Source organism: Chelonoidis abingdonii, chromosome 2 (genome assembly GCF_003597395.2).
Source record: "Chelonoidis abingdonii isolate Lonesome George chromosome 2, CheloAbing_2.0, whole genome shotgun sequence".
NCBI lineage: Eukaryota > Metazoa > Chordata > Testudines > Testudinidae > Chelonoidis > Chelonoidis abingdonii.
In genome coordinates, this window is record NC_133770.1 from 49,945,270 (window position 1) to 49,968,461 (window position 23,192).

Genomic DNA, 23,192 nt, shown 5'->3' on the forward strand with positions numbered 1-23,192 from the left:
TTTACTTGCACAAATAATTGAGTGTCATTATTAGCAAAAATCCAACATAGTTTTTTTTCAAGTAGCTTATTTTACACAAAATAATTTCATTTTCCACCAAATACATTTAAGTTGTGAATGAGCAGTTTTCCTGGGAACTATAATTGATAAGTAAGGCATAGAAGAGCAGTGTACGTTCCACAGCTACTCAAATACACACGTACTTGCTATAGATGACTTTTGCTCATGCAATTGCTGTATATGCAGGCAAATTTGTGGTTTCCCAGGTACATTGGTTTTCAGGCATTTTGAGAGGTAGATAATCAATGTACATGCAGCTGAAAATACAGTCTAATATGTTAAGGTAATTGATACACAGATATCAGTTGAATTATTATGTTATTCCTTTTCCCTTGGGAGGGAGGGGAATTGTTTTGCACACTGGCTCACTGATCTATAACTTTCAAATAATTCTTCATCATGAGCCTCTTCATGAAAAAACAGTAGAGGCCAATGGGATGTTTGTTCACTTTCCACGTGTCTAATATTCACATCACAAGTGCAATTTTTTGAAGTCTGCCACCTTTGGTGAATGATGGACAGCATGCATTGACGCCAGAGTAGACAGTCAAGCAATTGAAAATTATAAATTACTGTACAAAAGAAAAAAAATTGCAGGCAGCCCTTTTGAAATATTGATGCTGTTCTTTCAAAATGCTTATAAAATCAAAATGTTGGAGATGTATTTTAATTTAAACAGCTTAAAATTGTGAATTAACAATTAACTGAGCCTTAATCATCTTGATCCTTTCTTCCACTGTGTACAGACATCTCTTCCTTGACACAGTGATTTCCACATACAGTTAATTTTAATATCATTCCCTCTGCAGTGTTTTCGGAAAGGCTGTCTGAGCACATTTGCATTAGCAGGGCTTTGAACAACATTTAAAGCCCTCTGAGATCTCAATTTTCTCTAGTCAGTGCAGAAACATCACTATTCTGTAATTCTTGAAGCATTTTCCCCAGTTACTGATGACTGTTTGCACACTAATAATAGAGCCACAGAAGAAGGTAATATATGATGTGAAAATGTTGGAGAAAAAGAAAAAAACCCCAAGCAGTCATGATTACTTTCAGAGACAAAGCATTTGGCAAAAGAATCCTCTGCTAAAATTAACCCTACTGGCAAATACATGTAAACCTAACTTGCTACGATATTCCATACCTGGTAATGCATTAGTATATGCATGATGTAATCATATATTTCTCCAGCAAGTCTGCTTTCTGGTCTCCAGGGAATAATGACAAACTGAATTCCTAGTAAGGGCACGAGGATTAGTGTGGCTCTGACAGCTTTCATGTACATGTTGGACTCAGCCCGATGAGTATCTCTTAGCTTTGTCACCAGAACTCGGACAATGTTAAGCAAAAAGAAAAAATTTACCTGAAAAAACAGAGTCTTTATTGGTAAAACACTCAAATTAAAATACAAAACCCAGCATGACAACAAAACACAGCTTCATGGCCCTGTCAGAGCTCATAACAACAGCTCATTGTGATTGACATACAGACCAAACTATGTAACCTTGGGTGCCTTAACACACCTACTGCCAGATTTACATCAACGGAAGATATGCCCCCTAAATCCCTTTTTAGGCAATAAAGGCTCAGTCCTGTAAGGTGCTGAGTTCTCTGGCTCCAATCCGGCAAAGCACTAAAAGTATGCCCACTGAATACCATGGTACTACTCGTGCTTAAAGTTAAGCATGCGCTTACGTACTTTGCTGGTTTGGGGCATTAAGGACAGAATTTTCAGAAGGGCTCAGCACTCACTTTTGTGCTCAGATATTCAAATGAACTCCTGCTAAAGCCAATGGGAGCTGTGCATGCTTATCGCCTCTGGAAATCAGGCCATCTGGTCCCTAAGGAAATGGTACAGCCTGAGTATAAGCAGAATGTGGACTTTCCATTTCTCTAGTACAGCTAGTGCATGTACTTTCACATTGATGGCATGATATCATGTACATAGCAGTGACAGATTCTGCTCTGTAATAGGCTCTTTTCAGATTTTTGAAAACACTGAAATGATTTTGCTATATTACTCAGAGCTATATTAAAATAGTTGTAACTCCATAAATAGACGAGAGAGGGTATCTGGGCCTTCCACCGTGAAAAGCCATGATCAGAAAAGCTTTAGTATTGTAACTACTGGGAAATACCTCAAATGTTTTACATTTGTGCTTTGCTTAACGAGGAATAATAAATGATTTTTGTGTCCCCAGTTGCCACTTATTCTCCAGGCTTCCGCCAGACTTCACTGACTCAGATCACCTAATCTTCACTTTCAGAATTCCTTCAGGCAACTGATTAAGAAAAATGTCTACCAAGATAAAAAGATGTGGCTCCTTTGAACCTCCCTGCCATGCTCTGTTTCTGATGGACAAAGAGCAGATATTGTGTTTCCATGACACATCCACACTATGCATAGCACAGTCTTAAACCAGCTGTTATAACGCAGCCCCTACAAACTCAAAGGCAGAGGAGCTTTTTCTGGATGGGTAAGGAAATAAAAGGTGGTAGCTCCCTTAAAGATCACCCTCCCTTGTGGATTGGGGTGGTGGTGGGGAGGCATTATCTGGGATGGTGGGGCTCCCATAAACCACTGACCCCCTGCACACCCACGAGAGGCGATTTAAACTCTGTCTTTTCACATTAAGCACCTTCTCATGCCTGGATTAGCTCTATTTTAAAGAAAAAGATTAACTTTTCCCTAGAAACAAGATAGATCTTTTTCTTAGGGTGTCTGAAATATACAGCACCGGAGAAGAGTATTAAAAATCTGAAAAGTCTTATGTGCCCTCTGTCACACCTCAGCATTATGACAGCAGAAATTTTTTTAGGCTGCTTTAATAAATCTGGTGCTGTGAGCTAAATTCCCTCTAAGCTGCATGGCCGCACAGCAGGCTATAAAGGTGTGATGAAGTTGAGGAATTTTCTAGTGATTTACATGAATAGTGTGTGTGCACACCTCAGTTTCCCTGTGTGCTGCATGTTTAACAAGATGGTGGGAGAGGGTTTGTTGTTGCACAGGACCAGGTGTGACCTCACCTAGCACCTGGGATCCTGGACAATGGCCTGGAGTTGAGGGATTCTAGCGACTGGTGACTTGGTGACCAAGCCCAGCTTGGAAGACAGCCAGCTCTGGCCAGTGGAAGGACAATGGGCTGAGGAGAGAGGACCCCGGTTACCTGACCAACCAGTTCCAGCCACATGGGGAACATAGGATGGAGGAGAAAGGGCCCCAGCAACCTGTTTACCTGGGATGAAAGACAGAGTACGGGGAGGAGCTGTTGGGGACAGTGATATAGGATGCGTCGGCTGGAAGGAGGAGGCTGCTGGACTGGCAAGAGAGAGCAGCCAGAGCTCAACTGGATGCAGGAGAGACCTAGATGTACTGTGCTGAGGGATGCTAGGCCTGAGGACCTGGTGAGTTTCCTGTGCTGGGTTCAGATGCTCAATAAATTCTTCTGTTTTACTCTGGCTGAGAGTCACTCCGGTCTAGAGATCAGGGTTGCATTATTCCCTCTGGGGGTGGAGGACTCAGGGGATACAGAGTGAATGGACTCCCTGAGGGTGCCCACAGCAAGAGACAGGAGTTCAGAGAGGTGCGATTCCAGGAGGCGGAGGGGCCTATGGCTTAACCCTCGAGAGAGAGTGGCCCCCTGAGAAGGGCTGTCGCACTGAATGGGGTTCCTCCCAGGGACTGTACAGAGCTGGAAGAGAGCATGATCCCTGTGAGACCGTGACAAAAGGGCCATGCAGGCGCGCAGCCACAGGGGTTTGGGGAGAGGGGAGCAAGTTGGGGGCATGCAGGACTGCTGCGAGGAGAGGCACCTCTCCCCTGTCCCTGGAGCTGCCGTTGGCGGAGAGAAGCACCTCTCCCTGGGAGGTGCTGCCGGCTCGGAGAGGGCTGTGGGGAGTCCTCTGGCCCCACTCTCAGGTCAGCCTGCACCCCAAACTCCTCATCCCTGGCCCCACTCCACAGCCCGCACCCCCAGCTGGAGCCCTCACCCCCCTTTACCCCACCCCGGAGCCCCCTCCCATACCCTGAACCTCTCATTCCTGGCCCCACCCTAGAGCCCTCAGCCCCAGCCCTCACCCCCCTGCATCCTAACCCTCTGCCTCAGCTCGGAGCCCCCACTCCGAATCCTTTGGGCCCACCCCTGTCACATGTCACCTCCATAGTGGTGCACATAACAAAATTCACATGGATATAAAAAATTAGAGGGAACATTGGCTGTGAGTGATTGTAAAGAGGAGGAGCTCTCTGAGTATTCTTATTCAAGGCAGGAAAATTTGTTACCACACCAATGCTCATCACCATCTCATTTGATCTCTCAGAAAAATAATGTGTATAATCTGCAAGTAGATATCAGACCCCAAGCCAATGACAGCTGAATCTGTTGGGATGCTGACACAGTGCATCTGACTGACAAATGGAGATAGGACTAATGTTTGGTTTGAATAAAAACTTTCCCAAAATTTCAGGGTCTTCAGGTCTGTTATACCAGTTTGAGTATCTTGAGTAATAGGACAGTGGAACTAATGGGTTCCCTGATGCATACACTCATGTTCTATGAACATTAATGGAAGTTATGGGGTTGGTTTTACTATATTGGCAGAACTTGTAGGTAGGTGCCTAGGGTGGCAAGACAGAATGAGTGGGGAAAAAAAAACCAAAAAAGCAACCCTGGGATTCCTAGCTGCAACTTCCTTGATTTGCCGTCTCGTGCTCTGTGCTTCCCCTACTCAAGCATTCTGTTCAGGTTCTTATCCCCCACAGCTTCTTTCTAGTTTAGCTCCCTATCTCTCTTCCTTTTTATCAGAGCATCCAACAAAAAAGGGTAATTCATCACTGGAACAATTTACCAAGGATAGTGGTGGATTCTCCATTACTGGTAATTTTCTATCTGGTAAAGATCTGTCATGTTTCTAGGGAAAAGTAATTTTAAAATCAAGACTGGATATTTTTGTAAAAGCTATGCTCTAGTTCAAACAGGAATTATTTTGGGGAAGTTCTGTGGCTTGTGTTATGCAAGAGGTTAGACAAGATGATCACAATATTCCCTTCTGCCTCTGAATTTATGAAAACCAACGCTGAATTATTGACTTGGTCTCAGCACCCTGCCTAGGCTAATCTGAAACATAGTTATTTCATTCATACCACATATAATGCAGCACATTTAGCATAAGTAAGGTTAACTGCACAGAATAGAAGAGTCGGTAGTTTAAATAGCTTGGCCATAGTTTTCAAAAGGAATGAATGATTTTGGATGTCTCTGTTTTTAGATTGCCCAACCTGAGACACCTTGAAGGGGCTTGATTTTCAGAAAGTGCTGAGCACCCCCCTCTGAAAATCAAGTCCTTTTAAGGGGTCTCAGGTGGGGCATCCAAAATCACTTGCTACCTTTGAAAACCTTGGCAACCTATTTAAGATACAGAATCTTCTATACAATGCACTTTTGCGTCATTTCTGGGAAGAGTAACTCAACTGTTAACATAATAACAAATAACATTCTTACCAATAAAGCCGCCGTTATGGGTCCATGAACAATATAGAGCAAGTGAGTGTCAACACTCATCCAGCAGCTGGGGGGAGAATATATCATTAACTCAAACACATTTTTATACATAGCTATAAAATGTGCTAAGTACCTTTAAAATACATACAATACTCACTTGTCATTGAAGTATTTGGCTCTTGCAACAGCATGAATAGATGCTGGCACTAAAGGAAACCCTACAATGATTAAAGGTATATATTAGCCTTCATATTTTTTGGCATGCAGTTCACATGACACTAAAAATAACATTTCTTCTTTTTAAAAATCACATATAAATGGGAATTCAAAGCTTTGCCAAAAGAATTATAATTCCACCTGACTTCAGGTCATATGGCTTTCTTGGTTGTGAGATACAGGGGGGAATAATTGTGATACTGCTGTCAAAAGTGGCCATGGAGAAGTGTCATGCTACCATCTCAGCTCAAAGCTGCTGTCAGTCACTCCAGATATGTTGAAATATCTGCAGGGAAAGGGGGAATGGCCAGATACACCGGGGAGGGGAAAGAGAGAGCATGCAGTTCCATGTGAAATATTCCCTTTGGAAATAAGAGTTCCTTAGTATGCAAATCCCCACTGAACAGAGCAGCAGTAACTTATTCTGCATGCAATAAATGACAGTACAGCAACCAGGCTGCTTTCACTGAAGCTGAGGCTCAGGCCCCAGAAAATGTATAGAGTGGAGCCAGGAGTCTTACAAGTGGATGAGATCTTGGAGTGTTTACTCTGCTAATCCTATTGATTCCCAGCCACTGTACATTCAGATAGCCCTACTCCACATGTCTATCATTAGTAGGGAGGGTATGGTAGAAATCCCGACTCCTCCTATCCCCATATCAGCTCACGTAAGTCCTCTTTTGACATGAAAGGGGAGGATACCGCACTGACAGACTGTTGTAGGGGGCCTATTTTTCTTGTTATGCCAATCCCGCATAAGGGAACCACTTGTACTGGGCTGAAGCATGGAAACCAGCCATGCTCTATTCTCTTCCTAGACCGAAGGAGCAGGCTTGATGTTTTCCAGTCATCTGTGTGTGCGTGTGTGTGTGTGTGTGTGTGCTCGGGGGGTGTTCTTGAGAATCCTGCATCCAAACCCTTGAATCTCTGGACATCCATGCCATTAACAGCATGACGATTCAGTAATCAAGCCTTTCCCTTTGCTTGCATGTTACTTCCCATCCCAACAGGCTAAGAACCATGAAAGGGAGGTTGTGCTAAAATGATAGCATTAATTTATACATTATTTTACTTCGGAAACTGTGATGAACCTGGTAAGCAGGAAACGACCTTATCTAACAGTGCTGCACAACCCCTTCCCTTGACCATGTGTGTGGAGGAGGCCCAGAAACATGGAAAGACCCTGACCTGGGATGAGTACTGGTTCTTGGGATAATGGCAATGGCATGTCAAGCCAGGAGCAGCAAGGAAGCTGGTTGCATGGAGAAACCACCAGGAACTGTGTAGCTCCGGTGTGACTGCTGGGTGCAGGTCTGTGTGGGACTTGTGAGGAAGCAGCAGAGACTGGGAAGGAAGCCAGAACAGAGGGGCCTCAATGAAAGAGATACCGCTAAGGGATCCTGGCTTGGAAACCTGCAAGTTCCTACTTGCTTTGAATAGAAGACTGGGCTGAAGAGGGCACTCCAGGCACTAAGTCTGAAGACTCTGAACTCTCTCCTGGACTGCCCCAGCGGCCCAAATAAGAACTGCTATTGTTTACTTTGTGTTGTAAGTGTTTAAGCCTCCATATCGAGGATATTTGCAACCTTTGCTTTTCTTGCTATCCCTGGGGAAATTCTCTCTTTAGCTAAGTGTCTGCATGGTTATTGGAATCCATCTGTACTAGTTATTAGGGGGCTAGCAACTGAATCACCATCAGTGCTTGCCTCTGAGTTACACTGGCACCCCACTAGTACCCAAGAAGTAGTGAACGAGTCATCAAGCGTTTAACTAGGTCAGAGTATTATGGACTGAGTGGACTTGTAGGCTCTAAAATTTTACATTATTTGGTTATTGAGTGCAGTTATGTGAAAAAAAATCTACATTTGTAAGTTGCACTTTCACACTAAAGCGATTGCACTACAGTACTTGTATGAGGTGAATTGAAAAATACTGTTTGTCATTTTTATGTGCAAATATTTGTAATTGAAAGTAATATAAAGTGAGCACTGTACACTTTGTATTCTGTATTGTAATTGAAACCAATATATTTGAAAATGTAGAAAAACATCCAAAAACAGTTCATAAATGTCAGTTGTCATTCTATTGTTTAACAGTGTGATTAAAACTGTGATTAATTGTGATTATTTTTTTAATCACCAATTAATTTTTTTCAGTTAATCGTGTAATTTACCTGCAGTTAATCGACAGCCCTAAAATTAACACATTTCAAAGTGAACCAGTTGACAAACAGTTTTATTCCTTTCTATAGTGGGAGGAAAGTAGCTCTTTGGATTGCTTGCTTTGGGTGTCAGTGACCTTATCAGTGCTTTTAGGAGAAACACAGAGACCTGAACTCAGGCTTTGGCAAGCTAAGCTTTGTTCAGTTCACCTTCAAAGAATGCTCAGGGCCAGAAAAGTGACTATGTCAATATGATGCCATTTTGGTCACTGTATTAGCTCTCTGGGGGTCTTCAAGAGATATCTACTTACTCAGCTGCCAAAATAATTTTTCATTACAGTTAGGACTGCAGAGTCAATGCAGCTACTGAAGAGCAAACTGGATCTTGTTCTGTTTCATGCATCACTAACAACATAATTAGTGATGTTCCAGTTGCAGAATCTTTTTAATGACAATGATGCACACGAAGAAGCAGGAAAAACATAGCTCCAGATTCCATTTCTATGGAGCCACTTAGTAATACCAAAATTGACATGTTCAGGTAAACCCCTGGTTTTATAGGGGTGGTGCTACACACAGTGAGAGTGGAATGTTATTATTTTGTTAGGTGCATATGCACAGAGAATTTGGCTCTACACATTCAAATGTACATCTTAAGGTCACAGTGGAAAGTTTTCATTAGTAAATTACAGTTCAGCAAGCTCATATTCATCTAGCTTTAATTTCCAATGTTACTGTCCAAATTTAGGCCTAATTGTGATCTGCCCTTGTGCAGTTCCACAGAGTTTGGAGCGGTGAACCAGAAGCAGTGAATAAAGACTGCTTGGACTTTACTTCTTCCAGGAAGCAAAACACACGGAGAGGGACAGAAGGAGATGAGACCATGATTCAACTCTCTCTTTTCCCAGACCTGGGCATGGAGCTGGGCTGGGGCACCAGAAAGAAAACGGGTAATTTGTACCATCCTTATACATGAAACAGACTGTACACCCTTGGGCTGACTAAGAAGCCCTGCAGGAGATGGTGCATCCTTAGGCCCCAGGCACACCTCTCGGTCATTCCTCAGAGTGGTGTGGCTATGTGCTGTCCCCTATATTGGGCTGTGTGAAAAATCACAAATTGTAGCCTCTAGGAAGCATCTGAAAGTAGCCAACCAGTGATAAATATGACAAATCCCTACAAGCAAGGCCTGTTCCTGCTACGGTACAAATTTGAGTTTGGCTTGAGTGCACTTCTAGTTACATTGTGAAAGAATCTGTTTCAGCACAGCCCTAACCAATGATCCCCCATTGAATTAAATGCAGTTCACGCTGTTTGAAACAGCAAAACACAGTGTAACTGAGTGCATTTGAAACTATTTCTCCTGACCAGTGACTTAGGGGTAATTTACTAAAACACTGAAATAATATTAAGTAAAGAAAGGGACCTCAGAAGGGAATATTGCTCCAACAAATCATGCTAGAAATACACAGTTGCCTCAAGGTCAGCATACAGAACTGATCCAATTATTTTAATTACCTCAGCATGGGGAAGCATGGGAAACTTCTCAGATATTTTCTTTTCTTTAAAAGCTATGTTTTACCATTGCTTTAGTGGGTCTGGTAAATAAAGCCAGCTCACCTAGTGCTGAAATTGACAGAGCTGAAATAAAATTATTATTATATTTATATAGTGTTGTACATATATAGTGTTTTCAAACACAGATGAGTCACATTCACTAGCCATGAAATGAGAATTTACACAACATTTTACTCTGTGAACTAAGGGCCAGCAGGGCCACCCAGAGGGGGGGCAAGTGGGGTAATTTTCCCAGGCCCCCACGAGAGCTTTTCGGGGCCCCTGGAGCAGGGTCCTTCACTCACTTCGGGGGTCCCAGAAAACTGTCACGGGGCCGGGGCCCCCAGAGCTTCTTCTGCTCCAGGTCTTCAGTGGCAATTTGGCGGTGGGGGGTCCTTCTGCTCCGGGGTGGAACTACCCCCCACTGCCAAATTACCACCAAAGCAGAACCCGCTGCTGAAGTGCTGGGTCTTCGGTGGCAATTCAGCGGCAGGGGGGCCCCACCGCGGGTCTTCGGGGCACTTCGGCAGTGGATCCCAGAGCGGAAGGACCCCCTGCTGCTGAATTACCGCCGAAGTGGGGGCCCCGCCACCCTGAATCCTCTGGGCAGCCCTGAGGGCCAGTGCCATGGTGGCATGTTTTATAGTGCAGCCATGCCCTAGAACTTCCAGCCAGCCTTCGGATTTTCTAAGTGGCTACTCCCTTTTAATGTGCAGAAATGAAAAAATTTAAATATGACCCCAAAAGAAATGTATCTGTTTCACTGTTCTCCTGTTTGGCTCTGATCTACCACAATAAATCTGAACTCTGAACTGTGGAGCCTTCACAATGTATTTGCTCTGGCGCAGGCTGAACTATTCAACTGACAGAGACGATGCACATATCTTTCCCCAATTATGAAGTTGTCCAGGGACAAAAAACTTCCCGCTGTTTAGGGCTCTTAATGATCCATGCATTTTTAAATCCTAGAGTATGTAAAATCCCTCTCTTCCCATGAACATTGCTAATCTCACAAGAAAGGGAGAGACGATTTCTATCTAATCTGGAATTTATAGGAAGAGATGTTCTCTGGGGCTTAAACTGGGAGAAGCTTTTAAGTTCTGTTTAATTCTTAAGGTCTCTGATCAGTAGTGATCCATGGAGTACTGAGGCCCATATAGCTCAGGAGATGAGGAAGTTGCCACATTCTTAAGAAGTGATCCCTCCCAGTGAAAGGGGCGAAACATTGCATTCTGCTGTTGCTTTCTATAAAGGAATTATAGAATCATAGAAGATTAGGGTTGGAAGAGACCTCAGGAGGTCATCTATTCCAACCCCCTGCTCAAAGCAGGACCAACCCCAACTAAATCAACCTGTCATGGGAGAAATGGTTAGGGAGGAATTAAGCAAAAGATGCAGGTTCAAGCCAGTTCTCATTTTTGTCCCATCTAGTTTATATCTAAGCACATAATTTTTTTTTTCCTGTTGAGGTTTGGTTTCTTCCTACCATAAATGAAAAGAAGCTCAGTAGACATGAAATCTGCAGAGGGAGTGCTGGACAGCACAGGGTAAATTCTGTCAGCTGCAGCTTGGGTTTGAAATAGATAGACCTGGGGAAAGAATCTTGAAATGGATATAAATGAGAAGCAGGACAAAGATCGCTGAGCTGCTTCCCAGATGTGTTCGTGAGTTTTGTGATATGGGCTGGGCACTCATTCACTGGGAATTGGAATGAGACCAGAAATTCATTATCTGTAGCCAGCTAAAGAAAGTATTGATGGTAAGGGCCTTCTGTCACCACTTACCTGGGCTGGATTTACAGCAAATAATTTTAAAGTGAAAGAGTCTGCATTCCACTGTGAGGAACTGGCTCTGTGTATGTGCATGCGTTGCCTTTTACTGGCCAAACAACAGAAGAGAATGAGGGCTACCGCTATTATTACTCCAAACCAAGGGACATCTTTTGCAGACACAATAGAGGCCTGCATATCTGGAGCTGAAGGAGCAGAATTCTAGACACTGCTCCCTAGCTTGTGTACATGCGATTTACATTGTTGTTGCATCTGTTCTCTGCAGCACATGGATTTGTAATGTCAGTAACAGGTTGTTGAGGATGTTTACTTACTTATCTGTACATTGCTCTGAGATACTTAGCTATATTACCTTATATGTCTGGGGTTAGAAAATTACATGTTCAACACTTGGCCATTTCTTCCAAGACTACCATAATCAAGGATACCAACTTCTGTTAACTTTCACAGACATGTGTATTAATTACAATGAGAACACAATGTCCTGTGCAAATAAATTAAATCCAGTTCAAATTTAGGATCCCAATAGATCAAACTTAGATCCTAATACACACCCATGAATAAAGCTAGTAATGTGTGCAAGTGGCGGCAAGATCGGGTCCCTAGTGTATAAAAGTGCCATAAACATTGGAAAGACGTGACCAAGAAGATATGAATGATAAAATACATACCCCAGCCCAAGAGGTAATACCAGTGCAAACGCTGCTCTTCAGCAAATACTGCCACCACAATTAAAGTGTGAAGATATATGCCTTCGCAAAGCATCCAGAAGTAGTTACAACCAAGCATGTACTGGTGAAAAAACTGCAGCACCTTGCAGCTTACCTGTCAGAGAAATTGGAGAGTAGTAAACTGCAGATCTGGGCAGACAATGGCTTACAAACTATATCCAAGCAGGCAAACAAACCATCAGTGCTAAGCTTCAAGACAACCTTTCCTAGCATTCGCTAGATTTCTTCAGTGAATGTCATTGACAGGGCTATAACATATTGATAAACCAGAAAAATGGAGTCAAGGTATCTCATAACTGATAAAAATCAGGCGCTAACAGCAAAATTCAAGAAAGCATGATCTGGTAAAACCACACTTCAAAACATTTTCAGCCTATGAGTTTTAGAATTGAAGTCTGGGCTTTTTAGAAAAAGCTGTTTACAAGTTCTGTGCAGAGGAGATAAACAACTGAGTTCGCCAAAATGTCTAATTCAGCTGTTTTCTTTTACATTTATTCAAATCATTACAAGCTATAAACAGCTCTTCTGTTTGACTTTATAAATAATAATCCCCCAAAATGTATACAGGGGATGGACCATATTTACAGGTGTGTCTACACTTAGAACGCAACAGCAGCACAGCTGTGTGCTCCAGCGTAGACACTACCTACTCTGAGAGGAAAGGTTTTCCTATTGGCATAGATCTTCCACCTGTCTGAGAGGCAGCAGCTAGGTTGACAGAAGAATTCTTCCATCGACTTAGCACTAACTATATGGGGATGTAGGTTGGCTTAATAACGCCATTCAGGGGTGTGGATTTTTCACATCCTTCACTGATATAGTTAAACTGACCTAATTTGCTAGTGTAGATCACACCTAGAGCTCTTATTCACTGTCTACTGAGGATGAACTGCTATTGGAGTTAGTGAGAGTTTCTCCTGATTAATGTCCCATGGATGCTGATGAGGGCCTCTAAAGGCATATGCAGTGTTGCTGTACTTTCCACTGCTCTTAGAGAAGCAAGAAACATGAGGTATTTAGTAAGGGCCAGACTGTGCCCAGTTCCTGTGCCACTTTTCCAAAAAGGAAGGTGTGAGGATTCTCTCACCAAGGAGAGGTAAGCATAACTGCAATCCTTGCACTCACTTGAGCACAAGCCCTGCATAAGGCCATTGCTACTAGAAACCTGAAATGGGGTCATGGCCATTGTCTCAGAGGTTATGGAGGGAAACCTGACAAGTCCAGTTGTCTACCATTTTTTGCCTACCTGCCAAAGTTCCAATGGTGTGGAGCAACTCTGTATCTTTCCCTAAATGGGTTAGTGTCAATAAAGCACAGTCAACTGAGAGTATTGAGCAGGACAAGGCCAGTTGCCTTTAGAGTTCAAGATTTCAAGTTCTCTACAAATCATATCTAATTGCCACTGGGTATGAGGAGAATTTTGTTTGTATACAGAGGGGCTCCTTGCATCCCAACATGCAAGGGAGTTTTGAGGATGCGATGGGCTAGGCTGTTGCTATGGTGTCTGCCGGAATCCACTGGCTTGTGGCAGGGAAGCACAGGAGCCAGAACACCAAGACTGCAGTAGTCACTGTGGAGTGACAGCTGCCATTCTGTAGCTGAAGGAGCAGATTCCTTCCCATTGACTTCTGTCGAGCTCCCCAGGGCACAGCCTGATTATTTGGGCTGTGAGGCGGGTTTAGGCTTTATGTGCCTCTTTAGCATCAAAGGAGCCATTTTTTTCTGTCCCACAAGCAGAGTACTGTACATATTATCTCTCTCTGGAGGACTCAGCCTGCTCCTCCTTCCTAAAAAGGCTGTTTTTATCACTCCTTGAAACTGTCTTTGCTTGCTATAAAGTACACACATTTACTTCAGAGTGGTAGTCGTGTTACACATTTACTTGCTTTTCAATATCTGGGTGTGAATTTCAAGGCTTAGGAAAATGCAGAGCTGACAGAATTAACTTGCAGGGCTGACTTTATTTTTATCATTTCTTTTTGAACTCCCTACACGGGCTGACGAGGCAGTTCATAATTTTCTCCGGTGCGGCTGAGTAGCTTTGACAAAGCGTGCAGACAGAGGAGTAGGATGTAATACAAATGTTTTGTATGAAAAGAATAAAATCCTGTTTTTTGTATTGGCAAATGTGCTCATTATGGTGCTTAACTGCGTCTCACATTGTTTTTCACAAGTCTTGGTCAATATGTGCCATGCCTCAGCCCTTAGCATGTGCTGAATATAGCCTTTCAGCTGGGGGCCAACCTTTCTCCATTCATTTCTTATTGATTGCTCATCCGCTTGAGCATTGCCTTGGCTGACAGGCACACAGAGCTTTGCAAAGATTGCTGTTGAATCTTGTTGGCATTTTACCTGACATAAAGTAACTATGCCAAGGTCTAAAATGTCAGTGAACTTGTGTGGTGAACTCATCGCTATCTTGCAGACAGAGGGACCAAGACGAGCATATCTTACATCTGGCCAGTGACAGCCAAGCAGTCCCTCAAGTGTTGGAAGGCACCAGCTTGGCACCTTCAGACACACGTTGTATCTAGCAGCTATTATGAATCATGGTAATTATCTGAGAGTGCCGCCTTAAGGCACAGTATCTGCTGTGTGAGTATTGAACGGTCATGCGCAGGGTGCTCCTGTCCCACATTAAACACTAGACTGAGTAAGGCCATTCCACTTAGTAGTGCTGATGAGTCAATTGGCAATGGCTGGGGTTTGGGAGAGGAAGAAATGATTGGTAGATGCTGCCTGATGTTTTCTGGTCAGCCACTGCCAAATCAACAATTTTGTATTTCCCATCTGAAATGGTAATGAATCTCAAGTTCATTGCACTGTGAATGGCAGCTGTAGTTGTATTTTTCCATCAGGTATATGTCCACACTTGTAGAGTAATTTGACCAAAATCAGTCATTGACATAATTTTCTCTTCACATGTAAGATCTAACTCACACATAAGCACAGTGTAAATTTCATGGAAACTAACTGTATTTATTTCCCATGATGCAACACTTCCCAAGCTTCATTTTCTTTATATTTATTTCCCCTATCCCAAACAATTAAAGTTTGTAGCTTTCTAAATTAAATTCTGTACCTATCTGACAAGTTAATTTCCACATACCCATATCAATTTATGGCTTCTTTGAGGCACTTAGTCACTAGATATGCAATAGGTTTAAGGAATCTATCAGGCTATGCATGAGGGATGAGTTTGATTACGGTCGATCACATCTCATTAATTTGAGAATAAATTCAAAAAGGTTGGCTTGAGTGGTTTAAACCTGGCAATCCATCAAGATGGATCATGTTTAATGAACATTATTCAAAACATGGAGCAAATCAGTTTTTGCTTGTGATGAACAAAACAGTACAGCATCTTTCATTTGTGTACAAGTGGCGTCATGGAATTTGTGTGTAACAGCTACAGTCACAAGCAGCGTTTTTCTTAGTTCTTATCAGTTCTATTAATGTGAAAGAAAAAAAAATGAATGCTGAAGAATTTACATTATATCGTCAGACACAGTTACCAAGTCATTTGCCATGTTATTAAGGAATGTTGACAAATATAGAAGCACTGTATCCACACAGATTTGTCTGAGCTATGAAGAACCACGCCTGCTCCAAACAAGGTCTCTGTAAAGTGTTTATGTTACTGTAACAGTTATACTGAAACTGCAAAAAATTAAAGAACAACTTTTCCACCATTTATATGCCTGATAACTTTGACTTGCACAATTAATTAACAAAAGTAATTTAATGTGGCTCTGTCACATGTTACACTCAAGTTACTTGGCCAGGCCTACATTACAAACTGACATCGGTATTACTATGTTGCTCAAGGGTATGAAAAATCCACACCCCCAAGAGACACAGTTATACCAACCTAACTCCTGGTGTAGACAGTTCCGTGTTGATGGGAGATCTTCTCCTGTCAACACAGCTACTGCCTCTTGTGGCAGTGAATTAATTACACCGATGAGTGGAGCTCTCCCCTTTGCGTACTAGTATCTTCACTGAAACGCTACAGTGGCACAACTTCACTGGTGCAGCTGTGCTGCTGCAGCATTTTAAGTGTAGATCTGCCCTTAGAGTATAAGCTTTTGGGGACAGGGACTATTTCCTTGTTATGAGTTTGTAAAGAGCCTAGCACAATTAGGCCCTGGCTTCTAGGTGAAACCACAAAAAAATTACAGCAATAATATTATCATTATCATTATTAATATTAATAATCATAAAACATTCTGCTATCTAAAACCCACAAATTTCTTGGAGACATTTCCAGCTACAATACATAACTGAAATAATGCAGGGGAGACAGAAACTGACTGGAACAGCCCTACATGGGTAATTCATATATATCTTCTCTTACACATATCTGTACAATCAGATTTTAGCAAGACAAGCCAGAGGCTGGATTTTGTGGTGCTCTCAAGATCTATAGCCCTGATCCTGCCAGAAGATCCATAGCAGAGCTCCATTCAGAGATTTTATGGGGGTCTGCTCATGTGGATCATCTTGCAGGACTCAGACATAAGATATTGCATTAAACTGCAAGTTACATTTTATCTGTTCCTCTGTTAATACAAGGGCACTTGCTCATATATATTTGACACTTCTCAGACATGACTTTCCATACCACCTGATCACCTCTGAATAAAAACCACTATTCAAGAACTAACCATTAATTATTATTATTATGTTATTATCAAAATCCATGAGGACTACACACAAATAGCATAACACCATATGATACTAGACAGATTTTTCATACCTTCTCAGTAGTTTGGATGAATGGGGCAAACTTTGGTCACAGCTTTGGACACAGCTGAAGAAAGTCTCATTGATTTCCTGCCTTCCCTCCCTCAGAGCCATTCCCTACTGCGTTCAGGGGTCAGGCTGACCTGGAGATCTGGCGTTTCTACCTCCCTGGGCCAGCTTTGAATAATCTAGTTCTAAGAGTATTAGAACAAGCGCTGACTGCACAGAATAAAACCTCTCACTTCTAATTCTCTCTCTGTTTATTTGTGATCACTCTGGGCGCGCACACAATTTAAGTTCAAACAATTTTAGAGAAACTGCTCTGTGACAATGAGCCAGACAATATTATTTTTATATTAAGCCATTTCTGTGGGCCAGATTAAGTCAAAAGTTTCAAATTTGCCTCAGTTTGTTTTAATGAGAAACAAACATATTAGATCGGGGGTCAGTCAGTGCAGTTCCATTGACTTCAGTAGAGCTCTCCTGATGTAAACTAGCTGAAGATCTGCCCCATTGCATAGTTGTACTGACTGCTGCAGTAGCTGTATGTGATTTATTATCTGCATTCAGTTTGAAGGCAATATTTTCTCAGACATTCTTATTTAGCATTAAAAGGGAATGTGGTTGGGTTTCAACTACTGAGCTGCCTTATAATTTTTTCTGGTTATTAGATTATTATTCTAGGAAAGTATCCGTAAATTCCAAGTATCCATATTTTGGACAAATACGCAGTAAAGGACTTTTCCAAAGTAATGTTATGCTAAGCAATGTGACTCAAAAAAAACCAGCTATCAGAATCCATCATACCTGCTTATATGTCAGTACCTATTTCAGAAGTTTATGACTCACCCATTAAAACATGTTCCAGTCAGAAATATGGCACACAGGCTCTCAGACTAAGATGGATGTTTTAATATACTTTTTTAAAATATAAAATTAAAAAAACAAAATGGACACAGCTCAGAGGTACACTGCATTCTGCGTAGCTCAGGGATATAGTATATAAAATTTTAAAAGGATACAATTTTCAAAAGTACTTACATGGTGTAGGATCCTAAGTCTCATTTTCAAAAATTACTTAGGAACTTACCCTAAATCTCATTGAAAGTAGAATAGGAATTAAATTGCTAAGGGACGTATGTGTAAAGGTATTTAGGCTCCTAAAGGTACAGGTTTTCAAAAGGCACCCAGGTGCCTAATTCCCATAGGTGCCTAAACACTTCTGAACATCTCACTACGTGCTAGTTCCATAAAGAGAGTTAGGTGTCTAACTTCCATGTAGGCACCTAAATCCAAAATTTAGGTCTCTAAACCCCAACTCAGCTACCACTTAACCTTTAGGTGCCTGAAGTCCCTAGGCACTCAGATTTCTGTGTTAAGGTCTCCATGGCACCTGAAAAGCTGTAAGTGGGCATGCACAAAACCACCTCAATCCTGAAGCCTAGGTGGCTAACTCCTGCCTAATTCCGGTGGGATCCTCATACTAGGCATCCCCCCTCCCCCACATCTCGCTTGTGGGGCCCAATCCAGTGGCTGCACTCAGAAGCTGCCTAAGAGGTCTTCGCACAAAACACTGGTGGGGGTGCCCCAACCTTATAACCTTTAGCCCAGTGGTTAAACCACTCACTCATGAAGACCAGGGTTCCAATAATCAATGATCAAGACTTGATCATCAATAATTAATCAATAACCAAAATGTAATATGGTTTGAAATGATCAACTAATTAGAGAGAACTTGGTTAAGTCAGAGTGACTGAATGTATTAGAAAGTTAGAGATCAGAACAGTGCCTAACAGATATAGGCCTCATAGTTACCAAAATCTGGAGAACCAGCTCCCCCAGTGATGACAAGATGATCCCAGTCGTGGTTCTGAAAATGGTACACAAATTGACATTCTTACAGCCCCCATTTTTACAGCTTGGTTCTATTATTTCCTCAATTACAGATACATTGTATTTTTAGCACATTTTCTGATATATTTCAGACATCTGTTATTTGCTTAGATCTTTTTGGTAAGTCCATCAAATTTTGCTAACTTAAGCATCTGTTCCTGCATTTTAGGACATAGCTAAAAATAATATTCCTTGCTTAACATTTCTTGTACTGATAAGTTTTAGCAGTCTAACATTTAGCTCTTCTAGCACGACTCCCAAAGCGTCATAGACTCAGAGGACTGGAAGGGACCTTAAGAGCCCTAATCCTGGGTCATCTAGACCAGTCCCCTGCACTCATGGCAGGACTAAGTATAATCTAGACCAGGTGTTCTTCTAACTTGTCCTTAAAAATCTCCTGTCTCTAGCTCTGCTGCTCCTTTTATATTGCCACCCTGTAGCCTCTATGATTGGGAGCTCTTTGCAGCCTCTCTAGGCTGCTCGGAGGACTTAGCTCCATTGCTTCTTTCTTGGGATGGTTGTGGTAGGACCCTGAGGTGTCCAACAGGGGACTTCTGAACCTAATCTACCCCGTCACAGACACTCATTGAAAGAAATCTTGGCAAGGAACATAGGACTGGTATGGGCATCCTGGGCCATCAAATCCAATCCCTGCTACTGCTGACTACACCGTCATATAATCCCATTAATAAATTTATCAAGCTCCATTTTAAAAGGGGCCCCACTCTTCCTGTTGAAAGGCTGTTCCAGAACCTCATTCTCCTGATGGTTAGAAATCTTCTAATTTCTAGCTTAAATTTATTGTTGGCCAGTTTATACCCTTTTGATCTTGTGCTAACATTGTCCTTTAGCTCATTACTCCAGGCCAATGGGGGCTGCGGGAAGTGTTGGGCGGCCACCACTTCCCACAGCCCCCATTGGCCTGGAGCGGCAAACCGCGGCCAGTGGGAGCTGCGATTGGCTGAACTTGCGGACGCAACAGGTAAACAAACCAGCCTGGCCTGCTAGGGGCTTTCCCTGAACAAGCGGCGGCCCTAGTTTAAGAACCACTGCTTTAGCTTAAATAGCTCATCAAGGAACATCAGGTTTGTTGTGATTTATCTGATTCTTGACATTTATGCCTCAATGTAACATTTTTAATTGTATTATTTTTGTAGTTGCAGAATCATAAAATAATTCAGAGTCATTAAAGGCCCCCTTCCTGTAAGGGTTTTGCTTTGAAAGATCAGATGAAAGTTTATGAAAGACAATCTAACCCATAGAATGCACTCAGCACCACCTTCATTCCCAGGTCAATTGTTAGCATTTGTGCTAATTAACCTAACATTTAAGCATGATGTGATGGGCAACTCTGATTTTGTCATGCATGTGTTGTTCAGGGCAAATGATATATAATCTACTTGGTATTCTGCTTTTTAGAATAGCAAGTAGGCTGCAGAGTTAAAAGAAGTCCAAGGTCACCTCCAGTAATAACAATAATTAGATATTCCTGTCACTTATATACATGTCTGAAATAAGATACTTGCTTCCTTCAAGTCTCTTAGCTACTGGGAGAGATAAAGAACTCCACATTGCTCAGTTCTCTTGAGATTAATCAAAAAGAAAGGGATAGGTGAGTAAACATCTCAATAAAGCACAGAGAACTTGATTAGTGTCAGAGTCCATTCAACAATCACTCCACTCCACTTAAGAGTTGCAGCCTTGCAGGGACTCACTACTCAGTCCATACAAAGGTTAAAATAAATATAATTTCTCTAGTGTTTGATAAGAGTGCCAGGATGGATGATGTAGAAAACAGACTTCACATCACTGCCAAAGTTCTGGTTATGTGAGTTTAGTGGACCTGTTAAAAATAGAGCAAGTGAGAAAAGACACACAATGGAAAATTTGTAGTAACGGTTCTCTTTTGTAGATGGCAGAAATGTGTAAGAATGAGAAGACTGGTGACATGGGATAGGCAGCTGATACTAAAAGCAGGTTATCCTGGTCTAGTAATTCATGCTGATTAGTATAGTTATCAGAATGCAAGTGCTGATGAATGAGAGCTAGCTGGCTTAGGAACAATTCAGAGAAGACTGTGGTAACGCTCAGAGGTTTGGATAAGCAATCAGATAAAATGGTAAATTAAATCAACACTGTTGATTGAAGGTCTGTGCCCTCTGTTTATTGCTGAAGTTTGCAGTCTGGAGATTGTGTTAGCGCCACAGTGGCTTTTGAATGTTCAAGTGGCAGCTGTGGTCGAGACTGCTGTTTTCACCTAGACCTGGCAGGAAAGGTGCAGCCTTTCTCTCAGAAGTTGCTAGAGTTCTCCATGCCTTTATCACTTTATGATTAGACACTACAATTTATTTACATGGGGCTACAACATAAGATCATTTAGAGTTACATTTATGGAGAAAGTGATTAGGATGTTACGACTGCAGCGCTATTGGATCCGTACTGGTTTCTCATTAGATGTAGATGTCAAGTATCAGAGGGGTAGCCGTGTTAGTCTGGATCTGTAAAAGCAGCAGAGAATCCTGTGGCACCTTATAGACTAACAGACGTTTTTGGAGATGGGGAAGTTTTTTGTGCAGGATGGCAAGTTTGTGGAGGGCTCTCGGTATATTGCCATTAATCAAGCTAGAATTTGTTCACATTTATTTCCTATTATCCATAGAGACTGGTTCGTTCTGGCCGATGTACATGCAGTAGGGGCATTGTGGCAATGATGGCGTATTTACATGGTGGCATGCAAAGTGATGACCGGTGATTGGTGTGGTTGATCTGGTTAGATCTTGTGATGTGTCTGCTGGGTGTAGATATGTGGCAGAGTTGGCTAGATATGTGGGCAGTACTCTGGAAAAATGTCCACCACGATTACTTCCTCCCACATTTTTCACCCACCATGGATCCATCATGCTGGCCAATCAGCCTGGACCAATCTACACGGAGTCCACTTTCTAGACACCACAGTGCAATAAGTGATAGTCACATTAACCACCTATATCAAAAACCTTACCGACTGCTCTTGCCTACTTCATGCCTCCAGTTTCCATCCCGGGCACATCACACGATCCATCTGTTCTACAGCCAAGCCTGAGGTTACATAGTATCTGCTTAACTCTCAGACAGGACCAACACCTACAAATTCTCACTAACCTTCTCAAAACTCAATACCTGCCGAGGAATAAAGGAAACAGATCACAGAAGCAGCGTGTAATCAGAGCCTCCTACTTGCAGGACAATACCCAAGAAGAACCCAAGGGACTTCCACTGGCCATCATACCAGCCCCAGCTAAAACCATCTCAATCGCATTCATTCAGGGATCTTACAACCCATCCTTGGGACAGTTAGCTGTCGTACCTCTATATTCTACAGTGCCTGTGGAGGCGGTGTATGGGCTGCATCCTCCACCACAGACAACCGTGCCACACCTGAACGTTATTCTCACCAGCAACTGCACCCGCAGCCATAGTAATCCAGCTCAGACCAAGTCATGCAACCACCTCATGTTCACTCTTGCCACATATCTACACCAGCGACACCATCACAGGGACACTAACAGATCCCCACATCTACCGGTTACATTCCCTGCACGTCCGACATGTAATATCGCATCATATGCCAGCCAATGGCCCCTCTGCTATGTACGTCGGCCAAACTGGACAGTCTCTACGGAAAAGGGATTAATGGGACACAAATCAGATATTAGGATTGGAACTAAAAAACCTGTAGGAGACGACTTCAACCTCCTGGCCACACGCTTCGCAGACCTTAAGGTGGCCATCCTGCAGCAAAATCAAACTTCAGGACTAGATCTTCAAAGAAACTTGCTGGCTTCAGTTCATCTGCAATAATGACACCTCAGCTCAGGATTGAACAAAGACTGTGAATGGCTTCCAGCTACAGGACCCAGTTTCTCCTATCTTGGTTTACACCTCAGCTGCAATAGAAACAGGGCCTTATCCTCCCTGATTCGAACTAACCTCATTATCTCTAGCATGACTTGCTAGCATTATATTACCTGCCCCTGGCAAACTTCACTAATTGCATCCGACGAAGTGGGTATTCACCCACGAAAGCTCATGCTCCAAAAACGTCTGTTAGTGTATAAGGTGCCACAGGATTCTCTAGATGTAGATGGAATATCAAATGTTTTGACAAAGAATGATTTGGGGCTTGGCTACCTGAAAGACATTCATAGACCATTGTGATAATTTAGTCTGACCTCCTGTATAACACAGACCACTGAACTTAACACAGGTCATGGAATTTATGAGAAAGAACATAATCTCTCTTTTTGTGATATTAGGATAGTTGAGATCTACAGAGGTGACTGAACTAAGACTCTGCCTTAGGAGACAATTCAGTAGGAATACTCAAAGTAAGGCCTGCAATGGAAGGTAGTAGAATCTGGCCCAAAATAATAGCCTTGCTCTTAAACCGCCCCCAACCCCAATTATTTTCTTTTTTTTCCCCCTGACTATCAGCTAATTAATTTAGTCTTGCCTTTCTATGGAAAAAGCATCCCTAATAATTTTCTTGAGAAAGTCT

The 23,192-nt window shown here is 42.4% G+C and overlaps 1 protein-coding gene across 1 annotated transcript in view; it reads right to left on the reverse strand.

Annotated features, from left to right (window-relative positions):
- Positions 1–23,192, reverse strand: part of CALCR (calcitonin receptor) — a 206,028-nt gene that overhangs the window by 27,400 nt on the left and 155,436 nt on the right. The window contains exons 8-11 of the mRNA XM_032785377.2: positions 11,957–12,110; positions 5,719–5,779; positions 5,562–5,628; positions 1,205–1,423 (exon numbers count right to left, since the gene is read on the reverse strand). Of these exons, the coding sequence (XP_032641268.1) occupies positions 1,205–1,423; positions 5,562–5,628; positions 5,719–5,779; positions 11,957–12,110 (501 nt within the window). The remainder of the gene's footprint in view (positions 1–1,204; positions 1,424–5,561; positions 5,629–5,718; positions 5,780–11,956; positions 12,111–23,192) is intronic.